The sequence below is a fragment of the Xenopus tropicalis genome, chromosome 5 (genome assembly GCF_000004195.4).
Source record: "Xenopus tropicalis strain Nigerian chromosome 5, UCB_Xtro_10.0, whole genome shotgun sequence".
In the NCBI taxonomy this organism is placed as follows: domain Eukaryota; kingdom Metazoa; phylum Chordata; class Amphibia; order Anura; family Pipidae; genus Xenopus; species Xenopus tropicalis.
Window position 1 is genome coordinate 109,859,618 of NC_030681.2, and position 24,527 is coordinate 109,884,144.

The 24,527-nt window shown below is 38.0% G+C and overlaps 1 protein-coding gene across 1 annotated transcript in view; it reads right to left on the reverse strand.

The window, feature by feature from the left end:
* naaladl2 (N-acetylated alpha-linked acidic dipeptidase-like 2) overlaps positions 1-24,527 on the reverse strand; it is a 322,123-nt gene that overhangs the window by 103,513 nt on the left and 194,083 nt on the right. Inside the window, exon 7 of the mRNA XM_031902480.1 lies at positions 11,724-11,864. Coding sequence (XP_031758340.1) covers positions 11,724-11,864 — 141 coding nt within the window. The remainder of the gene's footprint in view (positions 1-11,723; positions 11,865-24,527) is intronic.

Sequence of the window (24,527 nt, forward strand, 5' to 3'; positions counted from 1 at the left end):
AAAGATTCAATATTTCATGGCTAGACCTTACTTTTGCCACAAAAACTTATTTAACCATGGTTCACACCCTGAATATTAAACAGGGCAGGGCTACAGGGGAGGCCTAGCACTCTATGAAGGCTACAGCCTCCATCTAAAGGAGGAATAATTACATGTACATTAATAAATCCAACCTGCAGTTGTTCAGCTGTTCTTGACATATACCACCCATGTGCAATGTTTGGCTGTTTCTGGAATAATGGGAATTAAAGTTCAACAGCAGCTGTAGGACATTGTTGATATTAAAAATATCAGTGGTTATACAATATGACATGTGTTTTGTACTTTTTAGATATGATTCTTCTTAAGACTTCAACTAGTGGCCCAGAGAGTTACCCATTATTTTTATTTATTTATACTGCTTTTTATATTGAGCTATTACATGCCCTCGGATTGCAGATTTATACCTCCCATATTTGTTTTTGCAAAAGTCTAGAATGGGTTTTAGGCATCGAATATAACCCAGCATATACTGGTGCACCACTGCTCATCTCCTCAAAATTATTAGAAAGCTCTAAGAAGCTAATCATTATTAGGAAGCAAATCAATAAATGCACAGTGTCTACTCTCACAAACTTAGAAATATTGTTTAAGAAGTATACCAGTTACAGGTAGCACAACATCACCTCAAGTGCTAACAAAATAATTGCTATTGAAATGCTTTGTAAAATAGTAATATTATAGAGGGGAAACTAGATTGCCACATTAGTAGATATCACATTTCAGGCAGAAAGAGATTTTAAGACAATGTTTTCTGTGCTGGCTACTTATCTGTATTGAAAATGGAACATCCATCACATTATAGATCTAATTTAAACTGCTTCCAATGATGCCTGACACTCACATCATTATACTGTTGATTTGTCTTTTTCTCTCAAAATACCTTTTTCTCCATTCAATGCCTGAGAGCCTTAAGGCATAGAACTAGCAGTTACAGTTGTTTTTTTTTCTAGCAGAAAGTCAAGATCAGATTAAACAGTGCACAGAGAGTGATCTTCACTGTTGCTTAAAAAATGCCTATGCAGTAGATATGAAAAGGAACAGCCCAGGAATTGAATTATTGCTTTGAGTGTGCAAAAATACTTGGGTTATTTTTTTCACAACTCTAAAAAAGAGTAAACAGCAGCAGTAGCTTCTCCTGCTACATGTAACCCAAATATGTGTCTATTTAATTTAAGTGAAATCATGGCATTTTTATTTATATATAGTATATTTATATATATATATATACTGTATATTGTGAGAGATGCAATGGAAAAGATCATTGTTTGGTGTGTTTTCCACCAGTGTTGAAGGTGGGATACAAATGGCACCAGGTAAAATGCCTGGTTTTGCAGCAGGTGATGCTGTGTTTATGTTAAGGGATTAGGAAAAGCCAAATGACTAGGTCCCTGGAGTAAATGGAGGGTTAATTGGTTAGGTCCTCCATTCCAAACTCCCTTAAAAGTTTTCAGTTGGCCAGCTGTAGGGAGCTGCCTGATTAGGCTGCAGGTGGGAAACCAATAAAAGGGCTGTGTGATTTACACAGAGAGAGAGGGAGTTGGAGATTGATTCTTGACTCAGAAGGTCACTCTCAGAGCAGGGCACAGGGCAGAAGGGCTGCCTGTGTCAGGAACTCCCAGAAGAGCTGGGGGTGTCTCCTGCCACTGCAGGGAGAAGAGGGAGTTATGACCAGACGGATGAGTGCTGAGAGGAGTCAGCAAGGCTTAAGGTGATGTAACGTTCAAGTTAGTTAGGAACCAGTGTGCGACCGCTGGATGCAAAGTCTGACTCTTACGGTATAACAGGAACTCCCAGCCCTTCCCGGTCTTCACCGACGCCCTTTTGGGGCCCCGGAACTTTCTGCTGCGGTACAAGCTGGGGTCCTGCAAACTTTCAGAGTTCAGACAAAAACGGGGTACCGGCAAGGCAAGGCAGAATCGTAGTCGGGGTACAGGCAAAGGTCGAGGCAGGTAGCAAGAATCGTAGTCGGGCACAGGCAAAAGGTCGAGGCAGGTAGCAGGAATCGTGGTCAGGGTACAGGCAAAGGTCAAAACCGAAAACAACAAACAAAATGCTTAAGCAGGTACTGACAATAAACCAGAAGCCAGCTTGGGCAATGAAACACTGAAGGAAGGGGTTTAAATAGCAGTATTTTGGCGCCAAAACAGAAAGGAACCGGAAGAACTAAAAACCTGTACAAAGATGGCGCCCAAAGCTTCAAGGCGCGCAACTGCGCATGTCCGCGCGTCATCGCGCATGCGCAGTACCGTCGCGCCGTCCCCGCCGAACCCGGAAGTGTGGGCCCATACCAGAGCGCGTCTGCCGGCCGGCGCGAACTAAGGTAGGAGAACGCGCCGGCCCGGCAGAGCGCCTTACAGTACCCCCCCTTTCAGGAGCACCCACCGGGGGCTCCCAAGATTTCTCAGGAAATTTTCTATGAAAGGATCTAATCAAGCGAGGAGCATGAGTATCTTTAGCATTGACCCAAGACCTCTCTTCAGGCCCAAAACCCTTCCAATGTAAAAGATATTGAACCTTACCTCTGGATACTCGAGAATCAATAATTTCTTGTACCTCAAATTCCTGTTGACCATCCAGAAGTACTGGAGCAGGAGAAGAATGAGCAGCACAAAATTCATTGTAAACTACAGGCTTGAGTAGAGAGACATGGAAGGAATCCGAAATAGTCATATTGGGAGGAAGATTCAATCTGACAGAAACTGGATTAATAATGTCCTTGATGGTGAAGGGACCAATAAAACGTGGACCCAGCTTGTGAGAAGGTTGATGCAGTTTGATATTTCTCGTAGAGAGCCAAACGGAGTCCCCAACATGGAAGGAAGGGCCAGGACGACGACGTTTATCAGCAGCGGTCTTCTGAAGGGAGGAAGACTTTTGAAGCGCTTGATGGGCAAGTAACCATAAATTGTTAAAGTCCCGGACCATTACCTCCGCAGCAGGAACATCGGATTTAATTAGTTCAGATGGAAGGGCCCTCGGTTGGAAGCCATACACACAAAAAAAAGGAGAGAATCCTAAGGACTCATGTCTGAGGTTATTGTGAGCAAATTCAGCCCATGGGAGTAATTCAGACCAATTATCCTGGTTGGACGAAATAAAACAACGAAGAAATTGTTCTAGGGACTGATTAGTCCTTTCAGTCTGTCCGTTACTTTGCGGATGGTATGCAGAGGAGAAATTTAATTTGACTTTCAACAATTTACAAAAGGCTCGCCAAAATCTGGAAACAAATTGTACCCCACGATCAGAAACAATACTGGAGGGAAAACCATGGAGGCGAAAAATTTCTTTGACATAAATCTTGGCTAGAGCAGAGGCAGATGGCAACTTCTTTAAAGGGATAAAATGAGCCATTTTAGAAAAACGGTCTACCACCACCAGAATAGCAGACATTTCGGATGACTTGGGTAATTCAACAATAAAGTCCATAGCAATATCAGTCCAGGGTTGTTTAGGCACAGGTAAAGGAGTCAGTAAGCCACAAGGTAGAGAACGAGGAGTCTTATGCTGTGCGCAAACTGTGCAAGAAGATACGAACTGAGATACATCACGCACTAACGAAGGCCACCAAAAATATCTGCGGACAAGATCCAAAGTCTTCTTAGTACCTGGGTGTCCGGCCAACAATGAAGAGTGAGCCCACTGCAGCACTTGGGGAACCATGGACGGAGAGACAAAGTTCTTATCCAGAGGGCAGGCAGTAGTAGAGTCATCAGAGAGCATCACAGGAGCAATAATACGTTCTGGAGCGATTATGGGAGTAGGAGGACAATCAGGGGTTTCAGTGACTAGAAGTGACCTAGACAATGCATCAGCCTTAATGTTTTTAGACCCTGGACGAAAAGAAATCACGAAATTAAACCTTGAAAAAAAAAGAGCCCATCGTGCCTGACGAGGGTTGAGTCTCTTTGCATCAGAAATATACTCTAGGTTCTTGTGATCAGTCAAAATTGTAACAGGCTCAGAGGACCCTTCCAGAAGATGTCTCCATTCTTCAAGAGCGAGTTTGATCGCCAATAATTCTCGGTTGCCAACATCATAGTTTCTTTCAGCAGCGGAGAACTTACGGGAGAAATAGGCACAGGGATGCAAGGAATCTTGGAAAGAAGGCCGTTGGGATAAAATTGCTCCAACACCGACATCAGAAGCATCAACTTCTAGAATGAACGGGCGAGTAGGAACCGGGTGAGTGAGGACTGGAGCAGAACAAAATGTGGCTTTAAGTCTTTCAAAGGCAGTTTGAGCTTCAGGGGACCAGACATTTTTGACCCCTTTCTTGGTGAGAGCAGTAATGGGTGCGACAATTTGAGAAAAACCTTTGATGAATCTTCTATAAAAATTTGCAAAACCTAAAAATCGTTGAATGGCTTTTAAGCCAACAGGAGGAGGCCACTCGAGGACAGCAGAAAGTTTGACAGGATCCATCATAAAGCCTGAGGAGGAAATGACATAACCAAGGAAGGAAATTTCAGACTTGTGGAAATCACATTTTTCTATCTTAGCATAAAGGTGATTTACTCTTAAGCGATGCAGTACTTGTTTGACGTGAGCAATGTGTTCAGGTAGAGACGAAGAGAAAATCAGTATGTCATCTAGATATACCACCACATAGGAAAAAAGAATATCTCGAAAAATGTCATTAATAAAGTCCTGAAAGACAGCAGGTGCGTTGCATAAGCCAAAAGGCATGACAAGGTATTCATAATGACCATCACGAGTGTTGAAAGCCGTCTTCCACTCGTCTCCGTGACGAATGCGGATAAGGTTGTAGGCCCCCCGCAGATCTAACTTGGTGAAAACTTTAGCCCCGTTGAGGCGATCAAAAAGCTCAGGAATCAAGGGAAGAGGATATCGATTTTTAATGGTGATCTTATTCAAGCCTCGGTAATCAATGCACGGTCTTAACCCTCCATCCTTCTTCTGAACAAAAAAAAATCCAGCCCCAGCGGGTGAATTGGATTTCCTAATGAACCCTTTAGACAGATTCTCTTGAATATAGTCCTTCATTGCTTGAGTCTCCGGGACCGAGAGAGGATAGGTCCTTCCTCTGGGGGGAACAGAACCAGGAATCAAGTCAACAGGGCAGTCATAAGGACGATGTGGAGGAAGAGTCTCTGCATTTTTCTTCTCAAAAACATCGGCAAAGTCTGAGTAACATGAGGGCAGATGGTTAACAGAAACAGAAACAGTAGAAAGGGACACAGCAAAGTTATCGAGGCAATTTGTACGACAAAATGAACTCCAGACCGTGATATCCCCAATAGACCAGTCAATGATGGGATTGTGCTTCTGTAACCATGGGAGACCTAGAATAATGGGTGTAGCGGGACACTGAATGGCCAGAAAGGTGATTACCTCAGAGTGTAGTGATCCCACTCGCAGGCGGAGAGGAGGAGTGGAAGAGGTCACGAGGCCAGGAGTTATAGGTCTGCCATCGACAGCCTGAGCAGACAGAGGAACCTTTAGGGGCATCAAAGGAATTCGAGAGTACTTGGCAAAAGACAGGTCAATAAAGTTTCCGGCAGCTCCCGAGTCGAGGAAGGCCTGGCAGGAACAGTACTTGGAATTGGACGAAATGGAGACAGGTACCAATACTCGGGTGCGAGAATTATGGGGGAAAAAACTAGCTTCGCCTAGGGAAGTTTTCCCCAACTGACCTAGGCGCTGGAGTTTCCCTGTTGAGGCAGTTGCTTAGGCTTGTTGGGACACATCTTGACAAAATGACCGGTGTTTCCACAATACATACAAAGACCTGCAGACCTTCTACGATTACGTTCCTCCACGGAGAGTCTGGTAGCTCCAAGTTGCATTGGTTCATCCATGCAGGCTGGTACGGAGGCTGGAGAGGGTGCTGAAGAAGAGAATTCTGGAACAAACCTCCGAGGGCGGTTCTTTTGAAGCTGTCTCTCCCTTAAGCGGGTGTCGATATTAATAACGAGAGAAACCAAGTCTTCGAAAAGAGGAGGTAAGTCACGAGCAGCTAGTTCGTCCTTAAGAGAGTCATTGAGACCGTGCCAAAAAGCTGCTACCAAAGCCTCATTATTCCAGGAAGTCTCAGCGGCTAGTGTACGGAAGTCGATGGCGTAGTCAGAGGCAGCACGAGAACCTTGGGTAATTCTCATAAGGCGAGCTGAGGCATTAACCTTTCGACCAGGGGCATCAAAAATCCGCTGAAAAGTGGAGAGGAAAGCAGCCGCATTGTTAATGAGAGGATCATCTTGTTCCCAGAGAGGGGAAGCCCAAGCAAGGGCTTTGTCAAAAAGCAGAGCAATAACAAAAGCAACCTTGGATTTTTCATTTGGGTAGCGATGAGGAAACAGTTCAAAGTGAATCTTACATTGATTCAGAAATCCTCGACAGGTCTCAGGATCACCTCCATAGCGCAAGGGAGAGGGAATCTTGGGTTCGGAGAGAAGAACAGATGCCGAGGCGGTCCGAGGAGGAGAGGGTGGCAAATCAGGAAATACTTGAGGCAATTGTTGAGGTACCTGTAATGCATCAAGGCGGGTGGTAATGTGCTGTAAAGTCTGCGCTAGGTGCATCTGCTGAGTCTCCTGCTGCTCCAGACGTTTCATAAAGGCTTCCAAAATGGATTCCAGCGAAGAAGCAGAGGCAGCGGCCTGAGATGGCTCCATATGGCCCAAGCTAACTGTAACGTTCAAGTTAGTTAGGAACCAGTGTGCGACCGCTGGATGCAAAGTCTGACTCTTACGGTATAACAGGAACTCCCAGCCCTTCCCGGTCTTCACCGACGCCCTTTTGGGGCCCCGGAACTTTCTGCTGCGGTCCAAGCTGGGGTCCTGCAAACTTTCAGAGTTCAGACAAAAACGGGGTACCGGCAAGGCAAGGCAGAATCGTAGTCGGGGTACAGGCAAAGGTCGAGGCAGGTAGCAAGAATCGTAGTCGGGCACAGGCAAAAGGTCGAGGCAGGTAGCAGGAATCGTGGTCAGGGTACAGGCAAAGGTCAAAACCGAAAACAACAAACAAAATGCTTAAGCAGGTACTGACAATAAACCAGAAGCCAGCTTGGGCAATGAAACACTGAAGGAAGGGGTTTAAATAGCAGTATTTTGGCGCCAAAACAGAAAGGAACCGGAAGAACTAAAAACCTGTACAAAGATGGCGCCCAAAGCTTCAAGGCGCGCAACTGCGCATGTCCGCGCGTCATCGCGCATGCGCAGTACCGTCGCGCCGTCCCCGCCGAACCCGGAAGTATGGGCCCATACCAGAGCGCGTCTGCCGGCCGGCGCGAACTAAGGTAGGAGAACGCGCCGGCCCGGCAGAGCGCCTTACAGGTGAAGCCTGAGTGTTCCAGAGTGTGGAAGTAACCCTGGAAAGTGAGAGCCCTGAAGGAGGGACATATCACAACCCTGAACTGTTTATGAACTGTCTTATGTTTCTGTTGGGAAGAATTGGCCCTAAATAAACCTGTGTTTTGCCTGAAGATGTGGTGTCCCAGTCTCTATGCTCCAGATCCTCTGCATGCCTGCCTGCCTACCATTGCTGATTCCCCCAAAATTACGTGTACAGGCAGTCAGCATGTCACATAATACATAGGTACTTCTAGACCTCATTTTATGAGTGTATGTTTAATATGTCAATCTGAGGTCTCTGATTATAGGTCAAGGTGGTCCATAATAAAATATGGTATTCATTCATAGATAGTAGCAGTCTCTTCCTGGTAACTATTTGATCATAGCACAGAAGTACTCTGGATAAATATATATATATGTATAATTATTATTATTATTATTATTATTATTATTATTATTATTATTATGTATATTAGTATTATATTATATTATATTAGTATTATATGGTTATTAGTATGTATATTAGTATTATGTATATATTTTTATTAATATAGTACTAATTATGTACACAGCACTGTACAGTAGAACAATAAATGAATCACACTTCATTGGTTCAGTAAAAAACGAGGCAGATAAAAGCTTTATGTATGTAGCAATGGGCGAAATGTTTTGCTAGGCATGGATTTGTGGCAAATCTCCTTGTTTCAGTAGCAAACTAGTATAAATAAAGGAGGTTGCATGCTCCTTCAAAAAACACATTAATTTGAAGATGCATGCTACTAGGTAAATAAACATGTTACATAATCTAGTCAACTCAAAGCAAAGTAATTGCTAAGAAAGTCAATGAAAAACTTTTATATACAGTGGTGTGAAAAACTATTTGCCCCCTTCCTGATTTCTTATTCTTTTGCATGTTTGTCACACTTAAATGTTTCTGCTCATCAAAAACCGTTAACTATTAGTCAAAGATAACATAATTGAACACAAAATGCAGTTTTAAAATGAAGGTTTACGTTATTAAGGGAGAAAAAAAACTCCAAATCTACATGGCCCTGTGTGAAAAAGTGATTGCCCCCCTTGTTAAAAAATAACTTAACTGTGGTTTATCAATTTCAATTTTCAATTTCAATATCAATTTCTGTAGTCACCCCCAGGCCTGATTACTGCCACACCTGTTTCAATCAAGAAATCACTTAAATAGGACCTACCTGACACAGAGAAGTAGACCAAAAAGCACCTCAAAAGCTAGACATCAGGCCAAGATCCAAAGAAATTCAGGAACAAATGAGAACAAAAGTAATTGAGATCTATCAGTCTGGTAAAGGTTATAAAGCCATTTCTAAAGCTTTGGGACTCCAGCGAACCACAGTGAGAGCCATTATCCACAAATGGCAAAAACATGGAACAGTGGTGAACCTTCCCAGGAGTGGCCGGCCGGCCAAAATTACCCCAAGAGCGCAGAGACAACTCATCCGAGAGGCCACAAAAGACCCCAGGACAACATCTAAAGAACTGCAGGCCTCACTTGACTCAATTAAGGTCAGTGTTCACGACTCCACCATAAGAAAGAGACTGGGCAAAAATGGCCTGCATGGCAGATTTCCAAGGCGCAAACCACTTTTAAGCAAAAAGAACATTATGGCTCGTCTCAATTTTGCTAAAAAACATCTCAATGATTGCCAAGACTTTTGAGAAAATACCTTGTGGACCGACGAGACAAAAGTTGAACTTTTTGGAAGGTGCGTGTCCTGTTACATCTGGCGTAAAAGTAACACAGCATTTCAGAAAAAGAACATCATACCAACAGTAAAATATGGTGGTGGTAGTGTGATGGTCTGGGGTTGTTTTGCTGCTTCAGGACCTGGAAGGCTTGCTGTGATAGATGGAACCATGAATTCTACTGTCTACCAAAAAATCCTGAAGGAGAATGTCCGGCCATCTGTTCGTCAACTCAAGCTGAAGCGATCTTGGGTGCTGCAGCAGGACAATGACCCAAAACACACCAGCAAATCCACCTCTGAATGGCTGAAGAAAAACAAAATGAAGACTTTGGAGTGGCCTAGTCAAAGTCCTGACCTGAATCCTATTGAGATGTTGTGGCATGACCTTAAAAAGGCGGTTCATGCTAGAAAACCCTCAAATAAAGCTGAATTACAACAATTCTGCAAAGATGAGTGGGCCAAAATTCCTCCAGAGCGATGTAAAGGACTCATTGCAAGTTATCGCAAACGCTTGATTGCAGTTATTGCTGCTAAGGGTGGCCCAACCAGTTATTAGGTTCAGGGGGCAATTACTTTTTCACACAGGGCCATGTAGGTTTGGATTTTTTTTCTCCCTAAATAATAAAAACCCTCATTTAAAAACTGCATTTTGTGTTTACTTGTGTTATCTTTGACTAATAGTTAAATGTGTTTGATGATCAGAAACATTTTGTGTGACAAACATGCAAAAGAATAAGAAATCAGGAAGGGGGCAAATAGTTTTTCACACCACTGTATTTCCATATCTGCATATGTGTTGCTTTTCTGAGGAAGAAAAAAGCTTTTATGGCAGCCATCTTTGTACGACTTACATGAAATAAGAGTGTGATTAGCCCTAGTATGTTATAAGAGTACATGCTATGATGCTCTCTACCTTGAGTTTAGCTAAGCTGATCTGCAGCATACATACTACAGTAAAAGCCTAAAATACTGTGTCATGCTTTTGTTTGTCAATGTTTTCAGTGATTTATCCCCTAATATACAATTTACTGCCAGCTGCTGGATAAAGTTGTACTTTCTTTTTTTGTTACTACTCATTACTGTATAAAATAGTATTTCTTGAGTCATGTGTTATAGCAATGCATTCAGTAAACTTATGTGTAATTTGAGCCTGTAGTATTTCAGAAAATGAACATTTGGTAAATTTTATATGCCCCTGCCATTCAGAGGAGTTGTATCAAATGATGCAGAACAGTGACTTGGCCTCATTGGTCAACAGCCCTTTTCCACAGGAATGCAATAGGATGCTACTAAATTCTGATCTATGCAGCATATAAATCTTTGTTATCATAAATAAATGATGATGTCTGAAAGTTGCATTAGCTTAAAATGCATAAATCAAATGTTCCTCGTGGAAAATATAAATTTAATATGTTTTATGCTAAGAATACTGTATCTAGATTATTATTACTATTATTATATAAATCATCATATATATGAGAAGGATAACAAATTACTACCCCTTTTTCCTATATGAAAATCTGAAACCAAGAATGCTATACATCTAACAGAACACATCAACGGTGGCTGCACTGTTTTTATTGGATGTTTTCATGCAGAAACCTTGTACTGAACCAGTTAGGAAACATAATTAGTGATGAGCGAATATTTTCACCAGGCATGGATTTGCAGCGAACTTCCGAATTTCGCCATTGGCAAATTGTTTCGCAAAACTTCTGTGAAAATTCGCTGCGGAAAAATTCATTGAGCGGAATTTTTTTTGTCGCACGCCAAGAAAGACGCGGGCGACAAAAAAGACACACGACAAATGTGTTTCATGAATTTTTTCCCGTTTACCGAATTTTCTGGCGAAACGGGACAGATTTGCTCATCACTAAACATTATCAGAAACCAGATCTGTAAAGAGCATTTTGAGTATTGTGTAATAAGTCTAAATAAATATAGTTAAACTATAAGGAAGCATAATACAAGAGGATTTCAAGGGGAAATCTTGGCACATACCCTTTTAGAAAAGTTACAAAACATTACTGCTAAAATGTAATCCGGTGACAGAGCTGGTGGTGGAGGGGTAGGGATTGGGTCATAGCACTCTGTGTGCATGACGTCACTTCCACATGTACATGTGATGTCATATGCATGACATAGGGGCGTATTTAGGTCAGGCGCCTCCCCAGGGTTGTTGCCCTCTACCTTTAGCAAATTAGGTTCACTAGGCAGTAGTTTAGCTTTTGTAAGGGGGATGAAGATGAGTGAATTTTTTAGGATGAGCTTTTTAGGCTAAAGCCAAAGGGGATTTTAACAAAACAAAAAGTAGTGTGCAAAGTGAAAAGAAAGGCCACAATTGCCACTTGTTTGTACTTTGTGCACTGTGTCCTGTTGTTTGCGAAGTACTGCAAGTCTCTGTGCTATGTTTTCTACTGCAGCGAACTGTTGTTAAAATACAGTGCTAACCTTGCTAGTCAGCATTTTATTGGTCAGAGGTTGGTCTATTTGTTAATGCTTTTCAAGCTGTAAGAAAAAATGTGAAAAACTCAATATGATAGTAAATACATCACAAAAATTTGCATTTGCAGCTCTAAATATTACTTGATGCACAGATAAAAACATAGATACATGTATACACACACTATGTAGAAAGGAGTATTACCTGTTTCAGGCAACTTAACTGGAAGGCATTTATCTGTTCCTGTATTCTCAGTAAGTTTACAAAGTTTTCTTAAAAGTGCTACAGTTACAGGCTGTACAAGTAATGTTGTCAGATTTGATGGTATATTCCCATGGTCAGCATCTAACAAAAAAAAACAACACAATCTATTAGTCAAAAATAGCAATTTGTCTTTATTAAACTAAGCTGTTTCATTATCTCTCTTTGCAAGTACTGCATGATCTTATGAAGACTCATTTGAAACAGGAAAATGTTTTTGCTCAGAAGCGCTACATTCTGTGTATGAAAAACCTTTTTTATAAAGGGACCAGGTTAATGGAATTCTTAAACAAAATAGTTTAAACCATGACAAATATGTCACAACTTCATCTAAAGAAACCATTTTTATGAAAATATACTTTTTTAGTAGTATGTGCCATTGGGTAATCCTAAATAGAAATAAGAAATTAAAATAATTAAGGGCTGACTCATATGATTCACGGTGCAGTCAAATAAACCAAGGGCACACATATATGCTAGGCCTGGGGTCCCCACCCACCAGTCCGCGGACCAGTACTGGGCTGCGGACCACTTTCTAGTGGGCCGCCTCTGTTCCCCGCGGAGGGGAATGTGAGGTGTACACTAAGCACCGCCGGAAGAAAGACACATATATAAATGGTGCGCTGCAAATATAGAGGCTCAGAGGAAAGCGCCGCAGGTATAAAGGTGCAGATGGACGCGCCACGCATATAAAGCCACAGATGAAAGCGAATTCATCACATACAGTATATATGTGTGTGTGTGTGCTCTGTTTCTTTTAGCAAAACTGTACTGTACTGTACTTATCTACTGTTCTTTACTATATGTCTATGTGTTTCTCAAAATCTTTTAATAATGTATTATCTTAAAAATATGTAATACTGATATATTATTTGCTTTAACTGAACCAGAGAAGAATCAGTACAAAAGGCTAAGAGAGAAAAGCGGCCAAACAGAAGAGGGTCACTGAGGGACAAAGAATGGCAAATCAAAATAACGTGCATCAAATGGAAAATATCAATTTAAAAAGTGTACTTGATTCAACTGAATCTCTCACAAGGGCTTACATTCGCTATAAAAGACTAGGCTGATTTTATCAACATTCAAATTTTATTTTTGGCACAATTCTAATATTTTTATGCTAAAATTCATGAATTCATGATTTGAAATGACTGATTCCAAAGCTCAAATGTTTTATATTTATTAAGCGCCAAAACACAATTAAAAGAAACTTGGGTGTAAAACTTCAGCATCTAAAAGCTACCGAAAAATTTGGGAAAAGGCGAAAAATTTGCAAAATGAGGACCATTTTGTTGCGCACAACTATTCTTTTCTCAACCGCACCCATTTTGCCACAACTGTGCGTATTTTGATGTATGAGCACCCAATCTGTGACTTTTTTGGTTTCACAAACCTATTCGCCAATGACGAAACGTGGAAATTTGCGGCGAATCCATGCCAGCCAAAAAAAAATCACTCATGTATACAGGTATAGGATCTTTTATCCAAAATGCATGGGGCCTAATGTTATCCAGACTTGGATCACCATACCTTAAGTTAAACATTTAAACATTAAATAACCCCAATAGGATTGTTTTACCTCCAATATGGATTCATGCAATTTAGCTAGGATCAAGTACAAGGTACTGTTTTATTATTACAGAAATTATTTCTAAAAAAAAAAAAAATAGAATTATTTGCTTAAAATTAAATTTAATCTAAAAAGGACTAATTGTGATGTTGACACAAGGTTACATTGTGGTGCGGATTCTAAAAATACAGTGTATTATAATAATTTTTATTCAATTTTAAATGACTTAGTGTTAAACCGTATCTGCCTGATAAGGTGGATTAAACCTTGATGATAAAATAGAGGAGTAAAAAAATGATCATACCTAAAATATGCTATTTGTGTATCCTAAACCTGTTTATGAATTGTCCTTTTTGACATGTAATAGTTTTTTTTGTTTCACATATTCAAATGATATTAAAAACTGTAATAACTGGAGCCATACCGTTGCATTATTAAATCTTGTGGTTTCAAGCCTGACACTTCTTCTGTTCAAACCTTTTCAAGCATTAAAAAGCACGTCCCTGTCTCTTTGTGCAGTTCTCTTGATCGTAATGCCCACTTAATGTACTGTGAAAATGCTGTCAGTCTCATTTTGCACTATTTTAGATGAAATTCAGACTAGCACATTTATATTTTAAATGCAAAGCTATTATGACACAAACAGTTGTCAAAACATCTTACAAAAAAATTCTATTTTTTTTCTTATCTTGAAAACATATCAACTGACAATATTGTGACAAAATATTCTGCTTCTAAGTTGCACTTCCCACATAACTTGATAAGCATTGATGACATACACAATTCCTACAGCTTTAGCCAAGCTGTGGCGATTACCAATCATTCCTTCCTGCATAATCATGATAACAATAGTAGTACTAAGAATAATCCGAAAGCAATAGTTTTCTACTTACTTAATAAATTTTACAATTTCTTTGGCAACAATGATGAGTTAGTGGAGCCAAAAATAAAATAAAAGAATGTTAATATCATTTATTTTAATGATTAATGGTTGCACCCAGCTCTCAGCAACATGTTCCTGAGTCTAAGAAAGCTCACAGTTGGTGGTAGTTGTAATACAGGCTCTGCCATGTCTACTCCTCTTTATGTAGATATGTCATTCAATGAGTCAATTGAACCAGTTAGCTCAACATTTTTATTTAGAAGCTTGATGGCATGTTTTAAAACAACAGCATTATCCCAATTTTTTGTACAAAAAAAGTAGTTGGCATAATTAGAGTCTATAGTTTCATTGCTGGAATGGCTGTTTGAAGGATTAATTATATGTTAGCTGGGACCAAGTATAATGTTTTGTTTTATTATTACAGAAAAAGGAAATCATATTTAAAAATTCAAGTTATTTGATTATACTGGAGTCCATAGGAGATGACCTTTGCTTGGAGCTTTCTGGATAACGGGTTTCAGGATAACAGATCCTATACCTGTGCCTACACATACTATTCTTAGCAAAGGTATTAAAAAAAGAAAGAAAGAAAGAAAGAAAGAAAGAGGGGGAAGTAGCTTGAATGTTAGTTTAAGAGGTCACCATCTCTTCCTCCCTAACATGACTATTTGAATGAAGATACTTTGATCATCAGTGCCTAATTTTTAGTTCAGCTTTAGTGTACATGCCTTAATAATCAGACTACCAATTGTATTTTGTAATCGAGACGTTTTAATTTTAACCCATTTTTAATGCAATTTACAAAATAGAATAAGAATAGAAAAGGAACTAATGTATTTCAGCAGGAAGAAAAAATCTGTAATTATGTAGAAATGTTACTACTCAGAGACCTACTGAATGAGTAAGGTATTTGACTTGAGTAAGGTATTTGATTGCCATTTGGGAGAAACTGGCACATATTAAAGAACATAAAAGCTTTCTGTTAAAACACTTTTCTGACTGCCAGTTTAATGCAGGAAAGTGCTAATAAGAGTGATACTGTTTGAACTGTTAGCAATCTCTCAGCAGTCTCCAGCAAAGCCATGACAAATAATATTGGCACCCAAGGCAATACTACCTGGTTTGGTGCCCTAAACTGCCCTCCCTTGCTTGCACAACTCTAACTCCCCCTCTTATTCCTTACACCAAAACACCCAGATGTCACACCTTCTACATGTGCAAGTGTGCCCTGCCCCATTTTCACCAGTCTTTTGCCTCTGCGGCTTACTACTAGTTCCAGACCTAACATCAGACACGCAGTGTTTATTGCATCTGTCTCCAACCCCCTTTCCAAAGCCAACAGGTGCACTCACATCTAGGCATTCGCCTATTAACACAACACAAGTGCTTTAATTATGATGCAATGTGGTTCTTCACTGGTTCTAAATTCCATCCTGACAGTTTAAATTTTAATAAACAATACCTTTATGTTTTTTTAACTGACATTTATCCAGCACAAATCAATTAATATTTGATTACCGTCAGAAACCAGAAATTGTATAGATATGTCCAATCAAAACCTAGCATGCATGTACTGTATATTCACAGAATCCTATTTCTAACAGGTGGTGAACCATAACAAGGTAATGTGAAGAAATGCCAATTTTTGCTCATGTTTGAAAACTAATCACATAGCAATCAGTAGTGGTGAGGGAAGACAGGCTTGGTTTTCCATATTTCGCCACCAGATAATTTTTTTGGGAAAAACGTTGGTGTAAATAAAAAAACAAAAAAAACACACATGCATTGACTTCATTGCATTCTATCTAAAAAAATGCAGCACAAAATGTCCATTGACATTGAGTATATTTTGTATAGAAAAATAAAAACAATAAAAAACACCCATTGACTTCAATGCATTTTGCATGAAAAAAAAACACCAAACAAAAATGCCCATTGATGTCAATGTGTTTTGAGACTTTTTAAAAGTATTGCAAATGAATCCACAGTTACATGAAACAGGACACATTCACTCATCACTACCAAGGAGCAATCAAAAAGCTAACTAACAATTTCTACCTGCTGATTGGTTGCTATTAATTACTAGAACTGTTGCAAACATTGTTCATTTTATTACATTACCCCTGAAATGGTTTTGCTATAGCAATTATTGTTAAACTGTCTTAACATTGCCACAACTGTATAATAAAATATGCTTGCATTATGAAGTAATAAAAGCAGGAAAATAAGATCACAAATTAAAATGAATATGCATAAAGAAAGAAGGAGGAACTCAGCATATGTTTGATATCCCATGAACCCATTAAAAATGTAATATTGTACAATTAGCACATTTCAAAATGTCAGCCTTTCCTATAATTGCATTGGCCATAGTAAGATTCTTGCCTTCTACTATATTAATGTGGTGCAACATTAGCTAAAATACTCTTGTTTAGTGTGGCATAATGAATATCTTGCTCTTGTACATTTTTAAACTAACAAATAAATAAAGTCAACTTATGCGTAATCTTTAATAGGCAACCAGAGTACAGCACACTGGCTTGTATACATATTGTGTAGGAAAACAGTATATAATTATATAACATTACATATTACATTTTGACATTTTGAAATATTTTATTAAAAAGACTTAGGTGCATGAATTGGTGTCATTCATCCCTGTGCTGATCTGTGTGGATGACACTTGTGCAATGCATCTATTGAAACAGGGGGAACCCTACAGATGCTGCCAACTTAACAGTGGTGGTAGTTTCAAGTTCACATACAGCTCTGCATCAAGTGGCACAGTGTTCTCACACCTAAAGGATTGGCCACAGATGTAATTGTGGTGCCTAATGCTGGAAATGGCAACATAATGACACCCAAGGCTTTCAGTGCGGTTGTGCCTAATTTTTATAAAAGAGCAAGCACAATTGTGTGCATGTAAGCACTTTGGCGCAATTGCATTAAGAGATTGCCACCTTGCAGCTGCAGTTGGAAAATGCTGCATTATGGGAAAAATATGGCAACTTGTACAGAAAAATGTGCTTGTAAATGAGTCTTTATATGTTTATGAAAACAGGCCATTTTCTAAAGTTTTGGTGGAACTTTAAAGTGCTCTGAGGCCAGGTTACCTTAACCTACATCTATTAAAGGGACAAGAATAAGGTTCATGCAGTGGGGGGGGGGGGGGGGTAGAGGAGAAAAATAAAGGAAAGTCAAGGGATGAGAAAATGAAAGTCAAATGTGAAGAAAGGCTTCTATCCTAACATCTACAGTTTTAAATTAGATTTCCCTCCTCTAGATTTTTTGTAGCTATTCAAGATAGATGTACAGCCAGGAATGGGAGTGGGATCTGTACAAGTGCTGAGTTTAGGGCCCCAGAATTTTTCTGCATCAGTGTCACAGATCCATAGATCATTAAGATGAGAGCAAAGGAACAAATGAGGCAACACAAACCTCTGTTCTGATGGGTGACTAAAAGCTACTTTCAGCTCACAATACTCACAATGCATGTGCTAGGTTTCATATCATGCATACATTTGTGTGTGAATGCTTGTTCAAATGATTATTCTTGTGCTTTCTCAGTTTCACATCTTTGTGTGTACACTTTGCAGGTTACAAAGGGCTAATTTTACTCACTAGTTCATGAAATTGATTTCAAACATGGCAGCAAAACTTGCAGAAAAGAAATCAACTAAATGTACTATACAATTCAGTAATGTATAAATATTATATAGAAAATAATGTTTAAGTTCTTCAAATGAATAAAGAACAAAAAGAAAGATAAGTCTATGATAGGAAAAATTCAGTTTGAGATGTGGAAATAAGAAAAAGACTAAATATATATATATCAGTATATATGCACACAAAATGACAATGTGTATTACTCATGAACTCCCACTTTGTGTGTGTAAATACTATTTTCACCAGTTTTAAAACAATAAAAAAAGTTTTTTTTATTTCTATGATTCCATAAACGTATGTAAAACTGACATTTTTTTGTTTGTTTGGTTGTAAACTAATTAGTAGTAAGTAACTAATAAGTAGTTTAACCTAATAAGTAACATTTTTCTGAGGTGGGTTTTCTACTGTACCAGTCATAGCACTTCTGGGCATAACAAGTTGCCTGGTCACCTTTACAGAGCAGGACTTTGCTAAAACTATTGATGTACCAGTACCATTAAGCAAATGATCCTCAAGGTGGCCATACATGTTACAATGACATTCTTTCCTGCGACCATTGGTTCCGCCTGATCGACAAGACGACTGATATCCAAGGTACAAAAATAAAAAATTATTGGTGAACTTTGTATAAAATACTGGCGAAAAAAAGCTTTTTTCCTATTTTTGGATTTCTACGACTGATATCCAAGGCTTTCGCGATATCAGTCTTCTCATCAATCCACCATACACGCACTGAATATCATATAAAATGAGGTTTATTGGTGCGTGTATGGCCAGCTTTAATGAAATAGAGTCATGCCACCTACGTTGGAAGATTGGAAAGGGTCAGTCATCAAAATATAACCATACTACAAAGCCGCCTATGTGTCCAGAGGGTGCACTGACAAATTAATTAATACATGGTTAATAGCTAATGGCTAATAGCCCACATGTTTTATGAGACTGCACTGATTTGATGTAAAGAGATGTAAAGACAAATAGCTGATTTTCACTTTACTATGCCTACTCCCCCCTCCCCCATACCTTTCTCTCTCCTTTTTTTCTCACTGGTATTTCTGTTTTTGTTTTGTTAAATTGAAAACTCAATAAATAAATGTTTAAAAAAAACAAGAAGTTCTGTGTCAATTATTATGACATTAAAATCAAATTATCTACTGAGCAACAAATAGAATTATTAGATTGTCGGATTTATGCAACTTAATGTGAAGGAGAATAATGGGTAGAGTGCCACATATAATTTGTATTGGTCAACTACATAATAAAACTTGACTGTAGTTGTGAACCAATTTAGCAGGATATTGGGATTATAATAAAAAAAACAAGTTTGCAGCACTCCTGTAACCTTCTCCTTCTGGTGCCCCTCTGCTTTATTATTTTATGTCTATCGTCCCTCAATTTTTCATTTTTAATGCTAAATAAAATGTTATGTGACTTGTTTCTTATGTTTAAACAGTCCCAATGAGTGGTCCAAAACCTAATTCTTATAATTGTGCTTGAAGCAAATTGCCATGTATGTGTGAATGTCAAATCTATTTTCACTCATGGTTAAAGCAGGGCAGCAGGTGAAATTATCAGTCTGGCTAAAAGAAAATTGATACCAGCCAAAATCTCTTTAGCTACTGTCCTATAATCTGTAATGCCATGTATTATGAGGGAAGAGTCAATATAATCATTGCTATAATAAAAGTTTGTGTTTTGTTCTTTTATGCTTCTCTAACTAAATAATATTTTGTGTAATGTAACTAAAAAGGCATTTTATTACAGACTTTTAGGGGCAGACTTACAGACTTATTTTTTTTTTTTTACTGAAAAAGTTGCTTCGAGAAAAGTCGTAAAAAAACTTTCTGGAATTGTAGCCGTTAAAATCCCGACTTTATCAAATGTCGCTGTGACAATTTGAAAAGGTACTGATTTTTGGACAAACCCAGTGAAATCTAAGTTTAGAGACAAAAGAAAGTACTTCAAGGAATGGGAAGGGACCTTTGCTATTGACTTCTACATGAACTCTGCAATTGTCGAATTTGGGTTTTAAGCCGTTTAGACGTATAGTAAATCTCGGAAAAGTCGTTTTTTCTCTGTGACTTTTTCTTAAAAAACTCTGAATTGAGTTTAAAATAAAAAACTGATGGTTAGTAAATGAGCCCTTTAATCTTACGGCCCTCATTTGAATAAGGAGTAGAATTGATGAACCCCTATTATTTGATTTTATTATTTGTAGAGAAGTTTCCATAAATAATGTTTAGTTAGGTAAGCCATACATTTGAGTAATATTCAGGATTATATCCTACAGAAGATAAGATCTGGAATGCTACGGGCATAAAAGTGGCTTCCCTAACTGATCATATACTTAGCAACAAAGCTAAGGATTGATGTGAGGTAGCAGGAAACTCAACATTATAATGTACCACAGTTAGTGATCGGCGAATCTGTCCCATTTCGGTTTGCCAAAAAATTTGCAAATCTTTTTAAAAAATCTCAAAACATCGACAAATATGGGAAATGGCAGAAATGTCACACGTCAAAGAAAATGTTGTGCACGTCTTTTTTTTAATGTGAACAACCCTTTTTTGATACGTCATTTTTTTTTTTACATATGTAACAATTTTTTTGACGCGGGTGACAAATTTTTGACGCATGGCCAATTGTTCTGCAGTAAATTTTGTCACCCATTTCACAAATAAATCTGCCAGTGGTGAACTGCAAAGATTTGCAGCTAATCCATGCCTGGTGAATTATTTCACCCCTCACTAACCTCAGTCAGTCAGGCTGGGCCTCCTAGGGTCTACCTGTGAACCTGATATCTAGGGTCCATGTTTACAAGGACTAACTAATGTTCAATTTTTTATTTTCACAATTGGTATTTTTTTGTGGCAAAATACAATTTTTTTTGCAGAAAAAGAAATGTGATTTTTTTTTTTTAGATTTATTATGAAAAGCTGTTCAGAATGTAGAAGTCAATGGGAGGTGTCCTTTTTACAACTGGAAGATCTTTCTTTGCTTCATGGTTTTAGAGGTTTTAGGTGTTTTTTAAGCTTGCATTTGTGCAACGATACAAAAAAAGTTTTCGCATTTTTTTCTTATCTTTTTTAACTTCGATCTTTTAATAAATGACTAGACATTCGTGGTTTTTAGAGGAAATGAGTTTAGTCGTGGTTTTGCAAGCAATTGACTATTAATTTTTTTATGAAAATGTGACTTGTGGGTTCTGCTCACTTCAAATCTGACATTTTTTTCCTTCTTAACAGACAAAACTTTATAGTTTGTCAATTAACTACTAAAACTATACATGGATATTTCTGTGCAGAATACGTTAATCTGTATGTTTTAACTTATAATAATACAAATATAATGTGAATGCAGGCCACTGCTATGTTACTATGTCACTAATTAAACTGTATGTTTATGTTATGTTTTAATGCAATTATGTGAAATAAAACATGCAGGCACTATACTAATTTTAATAATAAAACACTATGAATAAAGAAAATCTTTTTAGTATTAAAAAGGCCCATCTATTTCTAGCTTACCAAGCTACTACATATTTTTCAAGACGGTAACTTATTATTTTTTATGGATCCTAATTATCACCATCCTGCTTTTGTACTTCATTTTGTTCTGTTCAAGGCACAAAATAACATCATGCAGAGAATTTTGCCATGTTATCCTGTATGCGGGAAACTGATTGTCTCCTAAAAATGCAAGGGATCTTCCAAGTTTTGTCCAACCTTATTTACAAAGGTGTCTCATTTCTTAAACATCCTAATTATATTTGCCACCCTGATGAGTACAGCTAAGGCACAATGTCCATTACCCACAGAGTATTAGTTTCTGTCACTGTGTGACTCTTAAAAATATATAAAAGATGATTTCATGACTCCGATTAGTTTTACAAAGTTTCTAATACATAATATTATGTTTTATAATATAGGTATCTATATAAAGCTTACAATTTGGCAAACACACTTATTTATAAAGGTGTGTATTTTTTTATACCAAACTAATTTCTAAAATGCTTTAATCATATTACTTCACTTGATTCAATGGGATTTATATTGTAAGAATTGAAAATGTGTTGAATGTGGAGTACAAAAATGATTGCATAGTTTCATCAATGGGTTTGATTGTATATGGCAAGCCTTGATTTTATTGTATTGTATTTAAATGCTATCTTTAACATTCAGGTGCTTAGGTTTTTCACCTAAAAGTGTTTGCAGGAGCTGAGATAACCAACATTTTTAAAGTTTGCCCCTTATCTAAGATGCTTGGGTCAAAAAGCCACTGAAATTGTTCTTAGCCAGATGAAAATGGAAAACTAAAGAAAAATTGGCAAATATTAACCCTGAAATAAATTATCACCAATTATATTAACTAGGTTAAGAAATGTTTAATATGTTTTGATAAGGCTGCCTCTAAGTGATTGATGCAAGTAAATAATGGATTTGTCGTTGCTAAGCACTTAAATGTTTGAATTCTCCTATTTCATTTATATTCACAGGCAACACATTAAAATGCTCATGCTTGTAAGACATTTTTGACAATGCTAAAGCATTAATTTGTACAATGTTTCTAAAACCCTCTGGCACTTGAGGCATTCAAGAGAAGCAGCTCCCAGGAAGATATTCTCAAGAAAGAAGATTAAAATATCTACACTATCTACGACTAAGTAACTAACCTGCCTGTAATATCTTTTTCTTTTGAAGATGGGGAAAATATTCTCCTGTAGTATTTAGTAGAGACACCAGATATGGCCAGGTTAGATTTGTAGCTGAAAATTGAACTAACAGTATAAGGCATATTTATTATAGTGTGCAAGCCAACATCACTGGTGATGTTGCTTATAGCACCAATCAGATCTCTGCTTTTGTTTTCTAATTTGTAGGTGTCCAATGCAATCTAATTGCTGATTAGTTGCTATGTTGGCTTACACACTATAATAAATATGCCCCATATGTGTTGATTTGCTATAATCATTGTAACATATATTTCAGGCCACAATCCATTAAATTCTATTTGCCTCACCATGCTAGTCTCAAGGCAAATTACATGGTACAATGAACCCCTACCCTGAAGTGGAAGAAACATGCCGGTTTTGGTGTCATTAATATAATAGTCCACCGATTATAATAAACATATTCTCTAATTAATCTCTAAGTAATCATTTAAAAAACAATGAATACATAAATAAACATTATAATATGAGTAGTAATACATGCTAGACGGAGACATCAGACATGGAGGAAAACATTTTGAACCACAAATGGAAGAAATAAAACAGCTGGGCTTTTGGTGTGGTTTAATTTAGGTCATTACAAGTGATCCTGTTTCGTCCACCGTTCCCACTTTAACATTCATACTCTGCTGAAATATCCACATTTTATTAAGGAAAATCAATCACTTGAGTGAAACACAAGTCTTCCTGTATTTCCTGGCTGTTGACTTCCCATGAATTACTTATTACTAGATTTTCAAATAAAGACATGCAGTACATAGCAACTATTATCCATAGACAAATGCGGTGTGAAAAGACTAATTTCATGTAGGGACTCAGTTAAATTGTGTTAGTTCCTACTTCCTGGTGACTCTTATTCCAGACAAACTACTTTCCTATGATTTTATTTGGTCCCAGGGTTTTTTGATTGTTGCTATATTACATATTTACGGCTATATTTCCACTGAAATGACATTCACCATTTGCATTTAATGCACCATTGAAGTATGCACCACATGTATTGTACTTAAAAATACCCTATATAAGCAGCATTTTAGATCATGGTAGAGAAGTAAAATGTTACATTTCAATTAACCACTTCCAAACCATCCATTATAAAGTGCCCCCATTATTGATTTTTTTTAAGACCTGTTTGTATCTGATTGGTGAGAGGTGTTTTTAGAACTGAATGCTACAGTATCTGTAGAAGTGCATACTCACATCAGGACACTAGTGCTTCCTACTTTGAACAGGTTCATAATGTAAGCTGGTGCTGTTGAATTATCTATACAGTTAGGGGCACATTTACTAATCCACGAATCCGAATCCCGAATGGGAAAAAATCGGATTGGAAATGAACATTTTGCGACTTTTTCATATTTTTTGCGATTTTTTCGTCGCCACCGCGACTTTTTTGCGAATTGTCGTGACTTTTTCGTCGCGGTTACGACTTTTTCGCGAATTGTCGCGACTTTTTCGTATTGAGCTAGTAGTGGGGCTAAGATCTTTCAGTCTGCATTATGATGTTCCTAAGGTGCGCCAGGGTGATTTCATAAGCCTGACGCGTTTGGTAGATACAACATCCTCAAAGGTTATTACGGTGAGTTGATCTGTCCACTGAATAAATATAGTGGAATATGTCCACTAAGCAAGCAAAGTAAACTTTTACATAACATGATATCTATATGCATCAATTGTTAGGGGCATAAACTGACAACCTTTGTTTTAGCTAAACTACCGCTAGTTAAAATAGAACACAGTAAATACAAACATTGCATGAGTGATTGCTTTATATACAGCATAGGAAGGCTTGTGCAATGTAAAATGTGATTACCTTAATGAATGGCATGGTATCACTCTTGAATTGAAACATGTAATCTTACATTGATTGATACACCCTGATGTTTTGAGTCTCCCATG